Source organism: Podarcis melisellensis, assembly GCF_964234715.1.
Source record: "Podarcis melisellensis genome assembly, chromosome: 17".
Taxonomy (NCBI): domain Eukaryota; kingdom Metazoa; phylum Chordata; class Lepidosauria; order Squamata; family Lacertidae; genus Podarcis; species Podarcis melisellensis.
The window spans coordinates 30,948,362-30,968,012 of record NC_138534.1 but is presented as its reverse complement, the minus strand read 5'-3'; the positions used below and the strand labels follow the sequence as shown (position 1 = coordinate 30,968,012).

At 44.5% G+C, this 19,651-nt stretch overlaps 1 protein-coding gene across 1 annotated transcript in view; it reads right to left on the bottom strand.

Annotated features, from left to right (window-relative positions):
• Window positions 1-19,651, bottom strand: part of LOC309359946 (neuronal acetylcholine receptor subunit alpha-7-like) — a 109,773-nt gene that overhangs the window by 9,388 nt on the left and 80,734 nt on the right. Inside the window, exon 9 of the mRNA XM_081894386.1 lies at window positions 551-660. Coding sequence (XP_081750512.1) covers window positions 551-660 — 110 coding nt within the window. The remainder of the gene's footprint in view (window positions 1-550; window positions 661-19,651) is intronic.

The following is a 19,651-nucleotide window of genomic DNA, read 5'->3' as shown; positions in this document are numbered from 1 at the left end:
AGCCAGTCATTTTAATGATTGCGTCATGTTGCGCCCCCAGGGAAGTTTGATTTCACCACTGGAGGTGCATTTCATTGTCTCTTGAGACAGATACAACAAGATGTTGTTTTAAAATGTCTTATTTATATAAAAAAAATATATACTACTGTATATAAAAATATAATAGCAAGAGTGGTTTACAACCATGATACATAAAACCATACAATCAAAAGCTTGTAAAAATGTTAAAACCAGAAAGCAGCTAACTATTAAGTTATTGTAATGGTTTGTAAGTGGGAGGCAAATGTATACTTTTACAAATAAGCAAATAAATATAAGCCAGGGACTCAAGTGGCCAAGTTGCCATCCATTCTTTTCCAGAAGCCTACAAACTCTGGATGGGTCACAAATTGTACAGGCTTAGTCGAAAGCAAATGGGAGCATATCGTATGTGAGACACTGACAGAATTGTGAGCTTCTCTTTAAAATATTCTGTTCTTTCTCTCTCCTCCAAAACAATTATATATATTATATCCATGCATGTTTTTGAGATGTGTCTGTTTGCACTTACCCATTGGGGCATCTTCCCAGCTTGAGGGTCGTGATGATGGAACTGAAGAACGAGAACCGTCACCACCACAGATAAGCCGACAATGACCATGATGCTTGCAAAATATTGTGCTGTGCATTAAAAGAGGGGAGGGAGAAGATAACAAATAGTTACTCAGCCTTTGGGGGCTCCCAGAGCACTTGGCAACTTGGTTGGATTTTTACAGCCTTGACAGCACGGTAAATGACATAAGAATATGCAGTGTATCATGAATTGCAAAGTTATAGCCATTAAACATTTGTCAATTTAATGCGCTTTAAAAAGAAGAAGCTAGAAACAAAATATCTACACGCTTCCTGAATTTAACAAGATGCATCCTCTTTTAGTCTTTTCCTAAGTGGTTGTGTTATACCACTAATTACAGAATATAGACAACGTATCAATGTATGTGTGCGCGCCCTCGCCTTTAAGTTGGCAACTTGTGGCCCTGTCTTCATTTTATGGGGACGGGACAAGGGGAAATGGGGAGAGCAGAAAGTGAGGCCAAAAGGAGGTACCCCACTAGCCTTGCCTAATGGTAGCAGGTACACCTGACCAACCACACCTGAGGTTCACCCCACCCTGCTTCAGGTACTCATTGCCATAATTGTGGACATCCATAGGTTGGACATGGGAGAAACACGCATGCAGCCAGAAATGCTTTGAAGGTTTGTACTTTAGCAGCTGATCACACAGTGGAACTAGCAAATCGCTTTTCCTTTTAAACTCATTTACCCCCAGAGTCAGGTGATTAGTTACAGTAAAAATAAAATAAAATATGCAAATAACCTCCACCACACGAATAAAACAGGCTGCCTAGTCTTCAGTATTCTCTAATATTCTACAGATGAAAGTAAAAACCCACTATTGTGTATTTGAAGTGTGCTTATTTGTCCAGGAGAAATCACTGTTCGAAGCACTTGGACTTTGCTGAAGGCTCATCTCTGCCTCTGGTACACTGAATTGATTTACTCAGCAGCACCAGCATATATTAATTTTTTGCTCCAATTATCCCTATTTATCTACCACCACTCATAGATTTAATTCAATTTGTTGTGGCCCTGAGGAGGAAGCTGGATTCTGAAGAACCATATGAGCACACTAACAACATTTTAGAAAAGATATACCCCCAAGCCTGTTAACTGGAGGAGAGATCAGAAAAGAAAGGCTGTCTCTGGTAAACAGAATTGAGGTGTATGGAATTGTGGCCCCAATGTTAATATCAATCCCCAAGGGAGAGAGAAACCTATAAAAAGATAATAGCTTATTAGAGAGGTCAGAACTCTGCATTGGCTAAATTTGAACACCACAATAAGCTATAGTTTATCTTGTGAGAAATGAGCCTACTGGCCTCCCCAGGACTAAGGCAACCCCAGGGGCAGAGGAAGGGGGTGCGGTGGGGGCAGACCACCCCAGATGTCTTCACTGGAGGGGGGGGACATTTGGCAGTCACGGGCAGGTGGTGCTCCGAATTTCCGCCTTCGGCGGCTCGCTTCACCCCCAGCTGCAGGGCACATGTGCCACTCCATGCACCCGAGCAGCTATCCCGTGCCTGGGCAGCGCGGACGTATGCTCCACCCCTGGGCAACCCCCCCTCCAGTGCATCATGATAATGAGTTTGGCCACTTTCACTTCTGATTTCAATAAAGCACAATTTAACATTTCGTTCTAACCCTAAACTGTGGTTAGCTCTAACCACAGTTCAGTGAAATAAGCCAGCTTGAAGTTGACTTGTTTCAAACAAACCATAGTTGAAATTAACCATGATAATAGTAATCTTCATTGCGGTCCAACAACCCATAGCATGGATTCAGAATGAAATACAGATTCATACAGACACCCCCCAGGGAAGGAAGACCGAAGCGTTATTTGTTTAGTCATGGTATGATTAACCATGATATGTCAAACAAATGACATGGAAGCTGAGATTAATCATCAGCTACTACTTGCAGTACTACTTGCACCTGAGGAGGGAGGAGGACAAGTGTGAAAACCCCATGAGGAGGCTAGGCTTGTTCCTCTCACAATAAACTGTAGCAGTGCCCAAACACAGCCAGTTCCTCAATTCTTTCATGGAATTTCTTCTCTCACAATGCTGCAAAAGCTGGTCTGGCATTGATGGAGCCCAGAGAGATAAGAGGCCAGAATCACACATTGTTCAGAATTCAACAGCCTCACAACAGCTGTCCCTTGAGAAATGCTAGTCATAACACCATACATGTCTGCATACAAATGGGCAGATCTGACAGGGTGGGAAGAATGAAAGAGGTACCACATAACTCTTCAGATTATTTGCTCTACCCCTTGGAAGACCAAGGGAAATGGCAGGGGATGTCAGAGTCGAAAACACATGTGGCACCCCTCCTTCCTCTCTCTCTTCTCCCTTACCTATTATTTCCGCCCTTGCCCCCTGCATGGAATTAGACCTCTTAATCCAGGCTTCCTCAACCTCGGCCCTCCAGATGTTTTGAGACTACAGTGGTACCTCAGGTTAAGTACTTAATTCGTTCCGGAGGTCCGTTCTTAACCTGAAATTGTTCTTAACCTGAAGCACCACTTTAGCTAATGGGGCCTCCTGCTGCCGCCGTGCTGCCGGAGAACGATTTCTGTTCTCATCCTGAAGCAAAGTTCTTAACCCGAGGTAATATTTCTGGGTTAGCGGAGTCTGTAACCTGAAGCATATGTAACCTGAGGTACCACTGTACAATCCCTATTATCCCTGACCACGGGTCCTGCTAGCTAAGGATCATGGGAGTTGTAGGCCAAAAACATCTGGAGGGCCGAGTTTGAGGAAGCCTGCCTTAATCCATCTTGACCTTAAGGATTAAAGGCAGCACCTAAATAAGAAACACAAGCCTGAGAGCAATGTTAAATGCAACATGATACCATACATCTAAAGCTTTATGGGAAGTGTAGTCTACCCCTCACAATGCAACAATCCCCAGCACCCTGAACCAAACTACATTTCCCAAGTTTTTTTGGTGGAAGCCATAAGAGCTACCTGGAGGAGACTCTTGAGAGTCCCATGGACTGCAAGAAGAACAAACCTCTCAATTCTGAAGGAAATCAGCCCTGAGTGCTCACTGGAAGGACAGATCGTGAAGCTGAGGCTCCAATACTTTGGCCACCTCATGAGAAGAGAAGACTCCCTGGAAAAGACCCTGATGCTGGGAAAGATGGAGGGCAGAAGGAGAAGGGGACGACAGAGGACGAGATGGTTGGATAGTGTTCTCGAAGCTACCAGCATGAGTTTGACCAAACTGCGGGAGGCAGTGGAAGACAGAAGTGCCTAGGGTCATGAAAAGTCGGACACCACTAAACGACTAAACAACAACAACAACATAAGAGCTACGCAGGCATAAAACTGGCGTAGGTTTCTAATCCAGATAAGACCCAACACCATGCATATTTGCAACAGCACTGTACAGATAGCCCTGCTTGCATTTGCCCTCTCCCCATATGCCTGCACGGCTGGAGGTATTAACTTTTAACATTTGCAGCTAATGTAGAGAAACAAGGAGTTCACCCCCTTGTGCTAATGCGGTGGGCGAGTCGCTCCTCCAGCTCCGCTGTAACTAGAGTGCCTAATGAATTTCCATTCTGCTCTGATTCATTCTTTGGAAAGTACACCGCAGGACTGCAAAATGTGTCAGGAAATTGAATTTGGACCACGATACCTGGACGAAAGCCAGGGATGTTGTATGTGATGGATGACAGGTGCCACCTGGAAAAAAAAACTCATCCTTGCCAGAGCTTTAATGCTCTTCTACAATGCTGTTCCACAAGAGCATTAAAAAATAAATAAATGGTATATCAGCCTGCAAGTAGCAAGCAAGGAAAATAAAGCTGCCACTGCATGCAATGAGAAAAGGAATAAGTCCTAACTCCTTCCCATCGCAAAGGCACTGCCTTTCAAGATGCAAAGCCGTTGCACCCAGGGAGGGCAATTGAGAGCATGTAGGTCAGGCGTGTGCAGGGGGGGAGAGGTGCTTTGGCACATCAGAGGTTGCTGGGCTCAACTGCCCACCATCCCCAGCCAGCATGGCCAGGATGATGAGAGTTGGCCACCTGCAACATCTGGTGGTGGACCAATGAGTCCCCACAGGTGACAGAGGTTGTGTCCAGTCTCATCACCTCTCTGCTGGAAGGGGAAGCTTCTTGCCTGCAAGACTGAGAAGGGAACTGCCATGTGCAATGTCAGAAGCAGTGCAGTGCCATGTTGCATTGTTAGAAGTTTATTTAGGGAAGTTAAAAAAAAAAGTGACTGATGTTTTAATGTATTTTTAATCTCCTGTTGGAAGCTGCCCAAAGTGGCTGGGGAAACCCAGCCAGATGGGCAGGGTATAAGTACTTTATTATTATTATTATTATTATTATTATTATTATTATTATTATTATTATTATTATTATGCTTCTTACCGATCGTGCCACAGGCCCTGGAATCCTGTTTCTAGAAGTTTATTACTCTATAAACACTGAAGTAGTATTTACTGTATGTGCTCATTCTTTCGACCCTTCATTGTGGGCAGCGGGCAGTAAGATGCATTGGCTTCAATTAAGACAAGGCAAAAAAAAAAATCTCAATTATTTGGAATCACTAAAGACCTCTCAGGGCCTTTCTTCCAACAACAAGTTTTTTATCTAAACCAGATGCTATATTTCTTCATTCTATGCAACTAATTCCCACTACAGTTTTGATGGATCACGATACTTTATTTCCCTCTGTGTTCTAAGCTGTTGCTTTTAGCGTTGATTGGAATGGCTGAATCCTTTAGAGATTTCTCTGTTCCAATTATAAGCAAAACTCCCTCTTGGCTGTGTAGAGGCCAAAACAAGTTGTGAATTAAAAAAGAAAAGAAAACCAAAGCTATCAGTTCAGAATTCGACTGCTGGTGATATAATATACCATTACAACCATTTCATACTTTTGGTTTTAGCATACAAATGCTGCATCCGCTAATGATTCCTCAGCAACCTAAGATTTTATTGCCTTTTATGTTGCTTGAGTTCATTATGTGATTAATTGCGCTTGACTCCTAACAGTGTCATGGGACTCCCTAGAAGAAGCAAGGGAAATGGTTCAATTTCCCCGAGTATAAATTTTAAAAAAGCAACAGCAAAAACAAAATAAACCCAAGCTGGTAGACTGGTAGTAGTTAATTTCCATCTGCCAGGGCTTGCCAGGCTACATTTGACCCAGAAGCTCTATCTCCTGCTGGGGAAGCAGGAATGATGGAAAGACACTAAAACATGTTCCAGATCCTTTATTTCCCCTCCATATTGCTTTTCAAAAGCACATCAGAATGGCTCACAAAGTGTAAGAGTCCACTAGGAGTTTGGCCTTTCGGCCACCTGCAGACCAAGTGTTCCTATTTTCCAGGGACAGACCCAGATTTACAGAAGCCATCCCAGTTTCTTATTTGAATGCCCTATAGAAGACATCTGAAGGCAGCCCTGTATAGGGAATATTTTTAATGCTTTTCTGTGTTTTTATATATGCTGGAAGCTGCCCAGAGTGGCTGGGGCAACCCAGTCAGAGGGGCAGGAAATAAATTAATATATATATATTAATATTATGGAATGATGTTGTTGTTTAGTCATTTAGTCGTGTCCGACTCTTCGTGACCCCATGGACCAGAGCACGCCAGGCACTCGTCTTCCACTGCCTCCCACAGTTTGGTCAAACTCAGCCTGGTAGCTTTGTGAACACTATCCAACCATCTCATCCTCTGTCGTTCCCTTCTCCTTGTGCCCTCCATCTTTTCCAACATCAGGGTCTTTTCTAGGGAGTCTTCTCTTCTCATGAGGTGGCCAAAGTATTGGAGTCTCAGCTTCAGGATTTGTCCTTCCAGTGAGCACTCAGGGCTGATTTCCTTCAGAATGGAGAGGTTTGATCTTCTTGCAGTCCATGGGACTCTCAAGAGTCTCCTCCAGCACCATAATTCAAAAGCATCAAATAGGACACCTCTGATTCCATCAGAGAAATGTTGGAGGGTATGCAGTGGAGCTTTTTCAGTACCTTGGAGAGTGCTCTTGTTCTGCATTTCCCATCTCACGAATTCTCTGCAGGAAAGCAGTGCCCAGCTCCTGTTGGCCAAACAATATTTTCCTGCTTTTCAGCAGAAGCTTTCGGAATGACTAGCATAAGCATATTAGCTTGTGTGTGTGTGTGTGTGTGTGTGTGTGTGTGTGTAAGAAAAAGAGGTCTCAGAGCTGCATTGCAATTGGCCTTTCTGTGCAAGTACCGCATGGAGGGTGATCATCTAAGTCCCTTTGGAGCCATTGTTAAAATCTGGGCTTTTCTGTTTCAAAGTTTTCATCAGGGATCAGGCCACATAGCCTGTTCATTTGCCCACAGAGCACATCTTTGCAACAGCTGAACGTAATGCTCCCTGGCATGTTGGAACGACACAGTCCACGGCTAATTAGCAATCTTGTTTGCCTTCGTTTCGAATCTGTGCGGCTTTAAGTCTCCCTTCATCTTTCCGGCAGCTTGTATATCAACCAGAGGAGGCCGTGCTAGAACCTGCTGCTGTTTTTATCACAGCAACTCCCCGCCCTGTGGCAACGCAGCTGTGGCATTTACCCTGCCTACCCTTTTCAGTTTTGTGGCTCGCAGCTATTGTTCTCAGCCTCAGACCTGCGACCGGCACTCATGCATATGTGTGAGTACGTGCGAGGGGAGGGGAGAGAGAAATAGATTTATGAGGGATGAAATCACCATTACAACTTCTCCACTTCACACTTTGGGGAGGGGGACAGGGAGAAAGAGAGAGAAGCAGAAGCTGCTTACGGGCTGCCAGATTGAGGGCCTAACCTGTAAATCATGAGCCGACTGACAAGTCCCTGCAGTTAAGCTTGCTTGAAGCGAATGTTCAAACGTACGAGGCCTTATTCGTTTCAGATACCTTGGCTGTGCATATTTCTCTGGTGTACGAACCTGAGTTTCCCCATTTGTGGCTGTCAGGGAGGCTACAAATGGGCCAGTGGGCTGCAGGAAATCACAGCAACTTCTGTAGAGAGGCCTGGGAGAATGAGAAAACAGGTGCATACCCTCCGACATTTCTCCGATGAAAATAGTGACGTCCTATTCCATAATAAGAATAATAATGATAACAATTTTATGATGTATATACACCATGCATCTGGGTTAAAAATGTCTCTCTACAGGGCTGCCTTCAGATGTCTTCTAAAGGTTGCTTAGTGACTTATACCCTTGGCTCGGGGGTCACATAACTCCATGCCCTCCAACGTTTCTCCAATGAAAATAGGGACTTCCTAAGGAAAAGCAGGAAGGCTTCTGTAAATCTGGGACTGTCCCTGGAAAACAGGGAAACTTGGAGGGTCTGTGGAAAAATCCATACAGATAGGCACTTTGTAACAGAAACAGGTTTGGCCATTCATTGTAGCTCCCTGATTTTGTGGGTCTCTCTCTCTCTCTCTCTCTCTCTCTCTCTCTCTCTCTCTCTCTGTGTGTGTGTGTGTGTGTGTGTGAGAGAGAGAGAGAGAGAGAGAGAGAGAGAGAGAGAGAGAGAGAGAGAGAGAAACTATTTTGAGGAAGACAACGTTCAGCCCTCTATCAAGAAATTGCATTTTTTTCAAGTGAGATGAGCTGAAGCTTCTAAATACAGTACTACAGTGGTACCTCAGGTTACATACGCTTCAGGTTACATACGCTTCAGGTTACAGACTCTGCTAACCCAGAAATAGTGCTTCAGGTTAAGAACTTTGCTTCAGAATGAGAACAGAAATCGTGCTCCAGCGGCGCGGTGGCAGCAGGAGGCCCCATTAGCTAAAGTGGTGCTTCAGGTTAAGAACAGTTTCAGGTTAAGAACGGACCTTCAGAATGAATTAAGTACTTAACCCGAGGTACCACTTTACTGAGAAGTTGGGGGGGAGGAGAGATAGAGAGGCAAACTTTTGGGAATGGACAAAGAGAGCCTGTAGCAAAATGGTACTGGAACTAACACAAGCAATAGCAACAAAACATGCAGTGGAGGTAGATGGGATATGGCATTGTCTGCTGACTGGCTCAGCTTGCAACCAGCCTCCTCGGGCTTCATAGTTTCTCCCAGATTCCCCAATCCAAAAAAACATCAAAATAGTTCACACAAGTTGCGGAAGAAACGGTAAAACTATTATTGGACTGTGCCACTTCCTGACTCTGCAGATGGGGGAATCGCATGACTAAATATCCCTCCATACAAAAAAACCAAACAAACCCCAACAACTGTGGACTGGCAACTAGATTTCAAAGAGAAGCGCTCTAATTAGCCTTTACATTGACATCCTCGTTTTGAATGCAGAAGGGTTTTGAGGTTGTTGTTTTCTCGTGGTGAAGCATTAAACCATACGTCCGCCTACCTGCAGGCTGCATACTCAACATCAAAATTCACAGAGGAGAGATTTGTGGAGCAAATTCATTTCAGCGCTAAAATAAACATTCCCTTTCCCTCCAGCCCCCTAAGGCCTGGTTTTATGTATGCAGATGTGTGCTTCAATTTCCTCATCAGAGATTTGTCTCTCTGTAGAGGGAAAAGAACAATAATGCACTCTGATTTATTTCTTTTTCTTTTTTTAAAGTGTATCACGAGTATTCATTTCACTGCAGTACAATGCTACCTGATCAGCATAGTATTGGTGTGAGGGTGGGGTGGGGAATGGCCATGCCACATTTTAAATGATCCGCAACTCACTCTTTCCCCTACACAGAGCTTGATCGCCATGTTGCAAAACCAACTTTTCAAGTGATGCTGAGGACATTTTTAGGATGTGGGGGATTTTTTGCAGAAGGCTTGAAGGGTAACCCCAGAGTATCAGACAGCCCATCTCGAGCTCTGCAGGCATATTTAATTAACAAACAGTATTCTTTGAGAAGCTGTGGCAACGTCAATGATGCTAGCACAGACGTAAAGAGATTATGACAACTTAAGAAAACACTAAACAGAACCCGGAGTTCTTAAATAAATAAACAAAAACCCACCCAAAGCTCTTCATTTCCCACCTCATTCTGTTTGTGTAACTGTTTTAGAATAATTAGGATTAGTGATGCTTGCTTACTTGATAAGGACACAGCGACAAATGTTGCTGTGGCATTGATTACTCCCTCCTCGTACCAGCCAAACCACAGTTCTTTTACATAAAAGCTACCCCTAAAATGCTCCTGAAATATAGGGCCCTCTTACAGGACTATAATATTGAGCTGAGGTGCGTTTTTAAAGACACAGAACGAAAACAACTACTGCCAAACTTGTCGTATAGCCGGACCGACCCCAAGCAATCAACACCCTCTCTGCCGAAGGGCTTTCGCCATAGGGCCATGATTCAATCAGAAGGGCCGTCAAAGATGGATACGTGCGGTGAACCCAGCCGTAACACTCCCTTGGAGAGGAAAACGTTGGAGCAAAAAGGCCAAACACACAAAGAACGCCAGCCCAATCTAGATAATTCAAAGATAGGACACTCCATTACGCCTTTGGCAGATCCAGAATTTCATCACTCTCTACCGCGCCTGGAATCTGATCAGCCAATGCCAAGTGATGCTCCTCCCAAGGGAAATGGGACACACAGAAAGCCAGAGTCAGATTTAATTGTCTTTGACAAAGACCCCCTGATGGTCCCAGCAATTCAGATAACACCGTTGATGCTGGGAAATTGGGAAAATGCTGAAACTCAACCCCGAGAACAACAACACTGTGCATATCCTACGTAAAGCACTTTTTTCAAAACCAGGCATACAGAAGCCTATCAGTAGCACACACTTATATCAGTTTTATGGAAGCTTAAATCCCATGCCTTTCCCTGGCAATGCAATTTGGAGTCGGGGCTGAGAATTCTTTGGTGAAAAACCCAAGCCCCTCGCAGAATGACAGCTTGCAGGATTCCCTGAAGGCCGCTCCCCATCCCCTGGGGGGGGCAGTGTTGCGGGCAGGCCACGCACCCTCCTCATATACAGCGGGGGCGTGGCAGTGCCCCCACATCATAGGGGAGTCCCGGCTGTGTCATGCCCATGGCTGACCAATGCAGTCAGCCGGGGGGCCGTGGCTTACTGTATTGAAGCAGCCACGCGGCCGGGGCTTCTCCCTCTTGGGTCCATGTGTTTTATTATTCAACAAATGGGGTGGGGGGCTCAGGGCCTTGACACACAAGAAGGAGAAAGACGCTCAGGCCATTTTAAGGCCGCACTGCAGCTGTGAGGCTGGAGCAGTAACAAAATACTTGCCTGGTGTAAAAGATGCAGATTAATCAGACTCAGATGTTGCAATTAGGAGGACTGTTAGGTTGTGCTGAAAAGCCACTTCCGAGCTGGAGAAGAGGTGGGGTTGCGGACTTCACGCCCTCCCCACATGTGTGGGGGCTGGCTCACAGCCCCCGCGAGACTGAGGGAATCCTCGGCCGCGTCATCTCCCTTGCCAGCCAATCGGCTGGCCTGGGAGGCGTGGCCCGTGCTATTTAGGGCCTGCGCGGCCGAGGATTTTCCTCTTTCATCGCTCCAGCTGCTCCGGTTTCCCATCCCTCCCACCCTTTAGGTTTGGCTCTCTGACATTGCTATGGACTTTGGTTGGTCGCCGTCAAGGGGCCTGCTAGGAACTTTTTCCACTTGGCAAATTGGCTCCAGCCATTTGGTTTTTCGCCTACCTCGTAGCAAATCGCCACAACTTCCTCGGCATTGGCAGTTAGGCATTGGTAAGGGTATTGTTATGCAGATGGGGGGGGGGAGAAGTGCCATCACCTTCCGCCATATTGAAGGGTAGTCCATTAAAGGATTCCGGGGGGCGTTACCCTGTCTGAAGCCTATGGAGGTGTGGGCCTAAGGCACGCCCCCGAGTGGTGACCCCGGGGAGCTCCTAGTTGATGTGCCTCTGCAGGACTCCCCCTACTGGCGGTTAACCCTTCCCAGACTTCAAGCAATCAGGCTGAAGCTGGATAGTCGATAGGACCAATGCCTAAGTCAATACTGCTCAATTCCTGTAACCAATAAAGTTGTGGCCAATTTTTGCCCATTAATCTAAAATGCTCGTGTCGTGTGTCTTTATTTCTGATGGGGGAGGCGGGAACTCGCCACATTACCAACCCCACAAAATCCCAGTTAAACCTACTCATCTCATTAGAAAGAAAGAAAAAGCTTTTGATCAAACCCTCCTAGGTGGAAAAGCCCTTAGGCAGCAGAATGTGGTGGGAGCTCTGAGACGGCAGAGTGCACTTCAGACTCTGGGGATCACATTTTTAATGTTCTCTTATGCTTTAACCAAAACAAACCTATCTGCAAACAGAAAATTAGCAGAGCAGGGAAAATGCTGGCCTAAAATGCACTGCCCTGATAAACTAGCTTTCTGCTCACAGTTGACTTGGTTTTTAAACACAGTAAAATGTTCAGAGTGGTGCACTCTACCACCTCCGAAGTCTTCCAGCTCATTATTCTGCATGAGAACATCTTAACTAGAGTTTCCAAAGTAATAGGTACTCTCGGGGCATCTCTATTAATAAGGAACAAAGCTGCAGCATAGGGGCACATGAGGCATATGCCTAGGTACTGAAATCCTGCCGTGGGAGCAAAAGGATGCAGTCCAAATTACCTTTGGGCATGCTTTCCCATCATTTTATTCTGCAAAAAGGAGTTCAGCAGTTTGAGCGAACGTCTGGCAATTACAAGCCGAAACGGAATGTAAACTCTGGTCCTTGGTGCACTCTTTGAAAGTCAAACAGCTAGGTACATGCATGATGCATTGCAAATGTGCAGAAAGCAAAAATAAAACAAGCCAGTCTGTGCATGCATTTCCTACAGTTGGTGGTTGCGTACGAAGAGGTGATCTGAAGCATCAGTCTGTGGGATAGCTCAGTTGGTAGAGCATAAGGTTCTTCATCTCAAGGCCGTGGGTTCAAGCCCCCCGTTGGGCAAAGAGATCCCTTCTTTTCAGGGGGTATGACTAGATTACCCTCGTGGTCTCTGCCAACTGTACAATTTTATGATTCTAAACTCTGGAACTGCACCAGGCGTGAGGAACTTTTGTCCCCCCCCCCCCAGACGTTGCTTAGCTGTAACCCATCAGTCCTTGTCCTGCTTGCAAACTTCCCAAGAGGGGTCTGTAAGGCTACTATGAGAACAGTTTGCTGGACTGGATGGGTCTTTGTCCTGATCTAGCCGGGCTCTTATTATTTATTTACATTTGTTTTATTTATAAAATACCGGTAATTATTTATATTGCCCTCTCCCAAAATATCAGGGGAGGGTACAGCAATTTTTTTAAAAAACACAAAAAACCAAACCTTTCTTGCCTACTCCAGAAAATTATAGCAACTGCATAGACCGGCCAGCATAAGAAATATTCAAGAGATGTATGAAGGGCAAAAGGAAGCTTTCTGGGTCATGTGACCAGCATGACTAAACTGCTTCTGGCACAACGGGACACCGTGACGGAAACCAGAGTGCACGAAAGTGCAGTTTACCTTCCTGCCGTAATGGTACCTATTTATCTACTCGCACTTGCATGCTTTTGAATTGCTAGGTTGGCTGGAGCTGGGCCAGAGCAATGGGAGCTCACTCTGTTGCGGGGATTCAAAACCACCAACCTTTGGATTTGTAAGCCCAGGAGGCTCAGTGTTTTAGACCACAGCACCACCTGTTCATGGACAGTGTATGGGCAGCCAATAAAGAGGTTTTAGCAGAGGCATCAGGTGCTGTTAGCTGTCTGCACTCTTCAACAGTCTTGCCACACATTGCATTCTTTGCTGGCTTGAACTTCCAGACTATGCCTAAGGGTAGCCCTGCATAAAGCTCGTTTCAGTAATCCAAGTTCATATTGTCTTCTATTCATACAAACACCTCAGGAGTTTGCAAAGCTGCTACTAAGCTTGCGGACAGGCCAGGGTCATGTAGGAAAGTGGTACCTCTACCTGCCAAGGTGATGAGAAAGAGTATTCATGGCCACCCTGTTCTATGCATCAGCGGTGACTTGAAAAGGTAAACTGCACAGGGACCGCTGTCATATGAATTTACAATAAGATTCTGCACCTTGTGAGGAGAGGAGACAGAGAAGGGATTGGGGAACCAAATATATATGTCTTATGAAAGTATATATCTTCACCCAATTAGCAGAATCTATGCTCTGGCAATCTTGTCTCCTTGGCCTAGTTCCTGCTCAGGTGGTAAATGTGGACCCAGGCTGTACAGATTCAGCCTGCAGGGGACGGGTTCACATGATTCAACCCTCCCCTCTGCAGCAACAACGATGGTAAAAAATATATATCCTAAAGATAGAAGCACATGGAGCTGCACCAGGCAGGCTAGTTCTAGTCTTGCCTGCAGACTAAGATATAGTGACACAGAAAATCAAGGGACCAGAAAAAGTTCTCTCCCCAGCTTAACACTTTCCTTGCTGAAGCAAAGAGGCAAAGGAAACTGGAGGGGTGGACGTTTCAGTGGCAGCGGCAGCAGAACAAGGGTGAGCGGAAGACGGGAGATGCAGGAAGAGATGAGTCTTATTTTCCCTGCCTCCAGCCAACACCACTCATGGCACATCTTGTAAAATAATAAAAAATGTACCACTCTAAGTGTCAGGCAGACACAGGTCTGCTAGTCCCCCTCAGGTAGTTTTTGTCGGGAAGTGTCACGCAGCAAAAGATTAGCCCAAGTGTGTTTTGTGTGGCTGAGGTTTTTGTCCTCAGTCATCTTGGAAGAAATAGAGGGGGAAATGTACGCATGCAATAAGCCTTATCAACATTTAACATTATAAGTTTGGGGTGCAGTGCCAGGATAAGTAATAATTATTCCGAAGGTGCAACTCAAGTTACTTCTGTACTTTCTCTCATCAGGCAAACAGCCTTGAGGAATAAATTTCTACTGGGGAAAAGTCCCACCCAGCACCACAACGCTGACTGGATTTTCTACCGTTCTGATACGGCCATTAAACTTTTCTTAAAAGCAGGAGAACTGATTTGGCCCTTAAATGCTGGATCTTGCAAAGATTCCAGAAGGTTAGGTGGCAAATCTAGCTCAGAGCCTTGTGGCACTAACTGATTTATAGCAGCACAATAAATCTGTAATAAATCTCTGCGTCTTTAATTAACAATAATAAATCTGTTAGTCTTTACTGTGCACAATACCCCCAAGCTTTTAAAATGTTTTAATATGCATCGTGTTTTATATTAATTTGTTTTATATCGCTAGAAAATGAACTAAACTTTTTTTAAAAAGAAAAACCCAATAACTCGTTGTTCTTAACAGCAAAGATGGCATCTTCCTCCCATGTTAAGACAAGTGTGAATTTGTCTGAGCTGAAACTATTCGCATTCCCCCATCCCACCATTTTGCTGAATGTTGGAAAACACCTCCTTTCTTATTATGGTGATTTTTTATTTTATTTTTGAAATATTATCTACTAGTCCTTTGTTCTCAGGTGATTTCCTTTGCTCTCAGTAGTGTTAACCTATAGCCAAATCTGTTTATTTTATGGGATCACGCATGTATCTAACTGCAAAAGGAAGGAGGAACAGGAGCCAAGAGGAAAACCAAAACATGCAAACATATGTCTGAAAGGAAAATCATTTCCAGGAAATACAGTTTTCAATGACATATAACTATATTAGAAGTGAAAAACCAAAACCAACAAATATTTGGTATATCTTTACACAGTTATGATCATTTCTGGATCACCAACACTGAAAGTATTGCATCATTGGTAGGTTCCAGTTTGCAACCTGCTTCTGAACCATTGGCACAAGTGTAAGAGACTACAGCGAGTGCTGTTCACATTGACTCACTGCCCGTAAAGTGGAGGAAGAAACACACATTATCATTAAGCTGTGTGTACCAAAAACTGGCTAATGAATGCTTCAGCAGCATCTTAAGTGATGGTCGGCCAAGAGTTTGGGCACAGCCTCAGACATGATTTCAAAGACTAAAGCTGAGCCATTAGAGATGAGCCAAATCTAGTCATTTCCAGTGAAGATCTTTGGCAGTGCCAAACATGTACCATAATTCCCTTCTGGGCATTCTTAGCCCTCTTTGCAGACATGTTCGTTTATTCATTTACATTGCCCACATTTACCCACAGTGATGCCATGATGCAGCGAAATCTGATTACCTTTGCCGCTTTAAGATGTCTCTCTAATGGCTGTAAATAATCCCTGATTAGGTGGGATTATCTACATGACTAAAGCAGGAAGGAGAAAGAAGCAGCAAGCAGAGGCGAAATTGTGCCCGACAGGGTTGAGAGAGGAGGATATTCACAACAAGTATTGAGGGGTGTGGGTGTTTGTTTGTGGGGCTCTATCCCACCCAAAACTGGCTCCAAATGAAAAGTGAGCCTGCTTTTTCTTACAGTACAGCAAAGGTCTCTGTATGGACTAGAGGCCTTATCGCACATTGGAAAGGGGTCTGCATGGCAATGGGATGGTAGCTATGCTATAAGTTCCTCTTGGAATCGTGGTTATTTGTCAAACTCTGCTCATTCTTCACAAACACAAAAAACACCTCAGTTTCCCACAAAGAATTAAATTGTCAAGTACCACCATATTACCCCTTAGCCACATATTAGGCTTCTTCAGACAAATTCGATCTCTACACATAAACTAACCAGCATTTTTCCTACCACCCTGGGGGGGGGACGGGACTGTGAAACCTAGGCTAGTGATGATCTGCTCAACTGCATATTCATAAACAAGGGACCTTACAAAAACCCTAGCAAGCTTCCAGTACACACACACACACTCTTCCTCACAAGGAAACTGACTCTGAAAAGCTGCCCCAGAACTTACCGTATTTTTTGCTCTATAAGACTCACTTTTTCCTTCCTAAAAAGTAAGGAGAAATGTGTGTGCGTCTTATGGAGCGAATACTGGCTGTGCAGCTATCCCAGAAGCCAGAACAGCAAGAGGGATTGCTGCTTTCGCTGCACAGCGATCCCTCCTGCTGTTCTGGCTTCTGAGATTTAGAATATTTTTTTCTTGTTTTCCTCCTCCAAAAACTAGGTGCGTCTTATGATCTGGTGCATCTTATAGAGCGAAAAATACGGTACTTCTGCTTAGAGGCAAGGGAGTGTGCAACCATCTTAGAAGAAACCAGGCATTCAAAGAGCAATTGGACAGGTTGCCTTTGTTCTTGCATAATCTGGGTCTCTGCAAGGGCTGGGCTCCCCTGTCAGGCCTTGGTGGACCAGTCGAGCTCCCCAAGGCATCGCAGTAGAACAAGCCATATTTGATTACAGCTGACTGAACCAGGCCCTGTCCAAACCATTGTGCTTTCAGTTCCATGAATATGTTTTGTGAAGGGACTTTTAAATATAAATGGGACTTTTAAATATATAAGGGACTTTTAAATATAAATGAAGCCGGTCTCCGAGATTTGTCTTTCTATCCATTTCTTGGCACATGAATCTGCAAACAGTAGCAACATCAGCTTGGATCAAGAGGAGGAATTCAACGCCATACTCTTCTGGTTGTTCCCTCAGTGCAGGAGTTTCCACTTGCCAGATGAAAAAGTCCCTCTTCTTCTCCATCTGTGTGCTGTTCTCCTGAGCCCCACAAAGCCAATTTCAGGGGCACAACAGTGGAGGAAAAGGGGAAAGCCCATTGCACTAGAGGGTGTGCCTGCATGGGCTTCCACTAGCGGGATCGGTTAGCTGATTCCAGCCAATAATTTTTATCTTTCCATATATGTTCTTTTTTTCCAACAAAAGGAGGAATTTTCACCCAATGCATCTCCAGACTGATACCTCGATTTACATAAATGCACACTGGTTAAGGTCCAATGGATTTATCTAAAAGGGGACTTGGGCACCATTTCTTCACATTCCTTTGTCTTTATTTTGTTTAGCTACCTAAAATATTTAGCACACTGCCACTCCTCAGCTCATGGGGTAACAATACTGGGAGGTGAGGGAATCTAACATTTAGGTTTGAAACAACAGGTCCACAATAGGAAATCACTTTAGTAAAACTCTGCAGCCAACATAGTAGATATTAACATCCAGAATACCCTACAGAGTAAACATGATTTGTATCCACTTCAGAAAGAGACAAGGAAGGAGAAACAAAAGATGGAGGGACATTATGGAGCCTGGGGACATTATCCTTCTGACTTTCAATAGTGAAGACATTCAGAGCAGGGTTTGTGGCTGGTACAGGAGATCATGTAGGGAGAAGTGATGTCTAAAGTTATGTGGGATTGAGGCAGTGAAGAGATTTCAAGTCAAGCACTATAGCACCTTTATACTAATATACTGGCTTAATTGGCTATTATGTGCTTCAAAGGGCACAGAGCTTGCATCAGGGAGCAGATGTATATTTTTTATATATGGTGATAAAATCAACATTTAAAGAGCGGAATTTAAGACAGGCACTTCCAATCATTGTCTGTGCAAACATTCCAGCTTGCCAGATGAAATGATACTACCTTCTTTCCCTCTGCATACTGTTGTGGAGGTTATCCTGACACCCCCCTAAGCTAATTTTGGGGGGAATGGGGGCACGTGGTGGGAGAAGAGAGGGGGAAAGCCCCACTGTGCACACAGAAGGCCTTGTGCAGGGCTCTCACTGACAGGACCTGTTAGCTGTGTTTAAGTTTGCTGTCCGTTTAAATGAGCCAGACCTTTCTCCAACCCTGGATTCAATTTGTGATTATGCCAGAGTGGGATGTTGCTGTTCAGTGAAATGATCCCCACCCTGGAAAAGTCTATTGGCCTTCCTGGTGTAACAGCCATGTGTTCCTCTAGGCTAGATGCCTTCCTGGTGGCTGCTGTGAGCCTCCCAGGTATGGGAGACATTTCAGCAGGGAGACAAAAATCCAGCAAGCCGGAGAAAATAACAAAGTACATTTGACCTAGATGGCTGCTTTGCGAGATGCATTTCAAATACATTCGATATGCTCTAATTGTTCAGGCATTACAAATTTTTCTGCAGTTATCTAAAGCATTAATGAGGCTTTTTAGAGATACTTTGTCTAAAGAGGCAGTTGGATGGTTCTGGGAAAGAGCTAAAACGCTGTGGTTGTGAACTGGGCCCACAACTTTGTTTTGAGATGCTTTCTGAATGACTAATCCATCCTTCTAAATGCCAGATTAGAAGACAGTCAAACTTTGGTTCTCAAACAGAATGCATTCCAGGACTCCATTTGACTCCTGGAACTGTTCGAAAACCAAGACGGGGCTTCCGATTGGCTGCAGGACCGTCCTGCAGCCAACCGGAAGCCATGGAAGCTCTCATTCAGCTTCCAAAAATCGTTCGAAAACTGGAACACTCAGTTCTAATTTTCAATCATTCGGGAGCCGAAATGTATGAGTTCCAAGGCGTTCAGCAACCAAGGTACGACTGTGTTAGAAGCCAGTTCACTTCACAGTGGATATTTAAATTTCTTCAATATTGCCTTACAGTGGTACCTTGGGTTACATACGCTTCAGGTTACAGACTCTGCTAACCCAGAAATAGTACCTCGGGTTAAGAACTTTGCTTCAGGATGAGAACAGAAATCATGCTCCAGCGGCGCAGCAGCAGCAGGAGGCCCCATTAGCTAAAGTGGTGCTTCAGGTTAAGAACAGTTTCAGGTTAAGAATGGACCTCCGGAACGAATTAAGTACTTAACCTGAGGTACCACTGTATTGTGTATACTCTAGTGAATTCTTGTTGATTTGAGATGTACTGAGTTCTTCTACACAATCCACTTTTCAGAAATTTCCAAATGCTTTTTTGGATAGTTCTGAAGTAATTCCAAGAGGTTCAGAATCATTGAGATGGGGCTCTCCCCATTTCTTCACCTCCTTCCATTCTGTTTCACTTACCAGTGCTATGAAAAAGAGTCTAATTATATAGTAAGTTTCTTTAGGAAGAGAAAAAGATGTTTTAAAAATGAAAGTGAAAATACTTCGGGAATGTGTACATGATTTGATTTAACCATTTTCGTTATCTTTGAATTCAAAGAAAATTGGATACAGATGGACTGCGTTTGGACACAATGGTAAACCATAGTTTAGCATTCTGAGAATGAGCCTCGGGGAATCTGGCTTGCAGGGAGTGCTTCCACTCCACTGAGCACAAGGAGATTGGAAGTTTCCACTTCTGTTTTAGATTCAGCATGCAGTCTCTAAACCA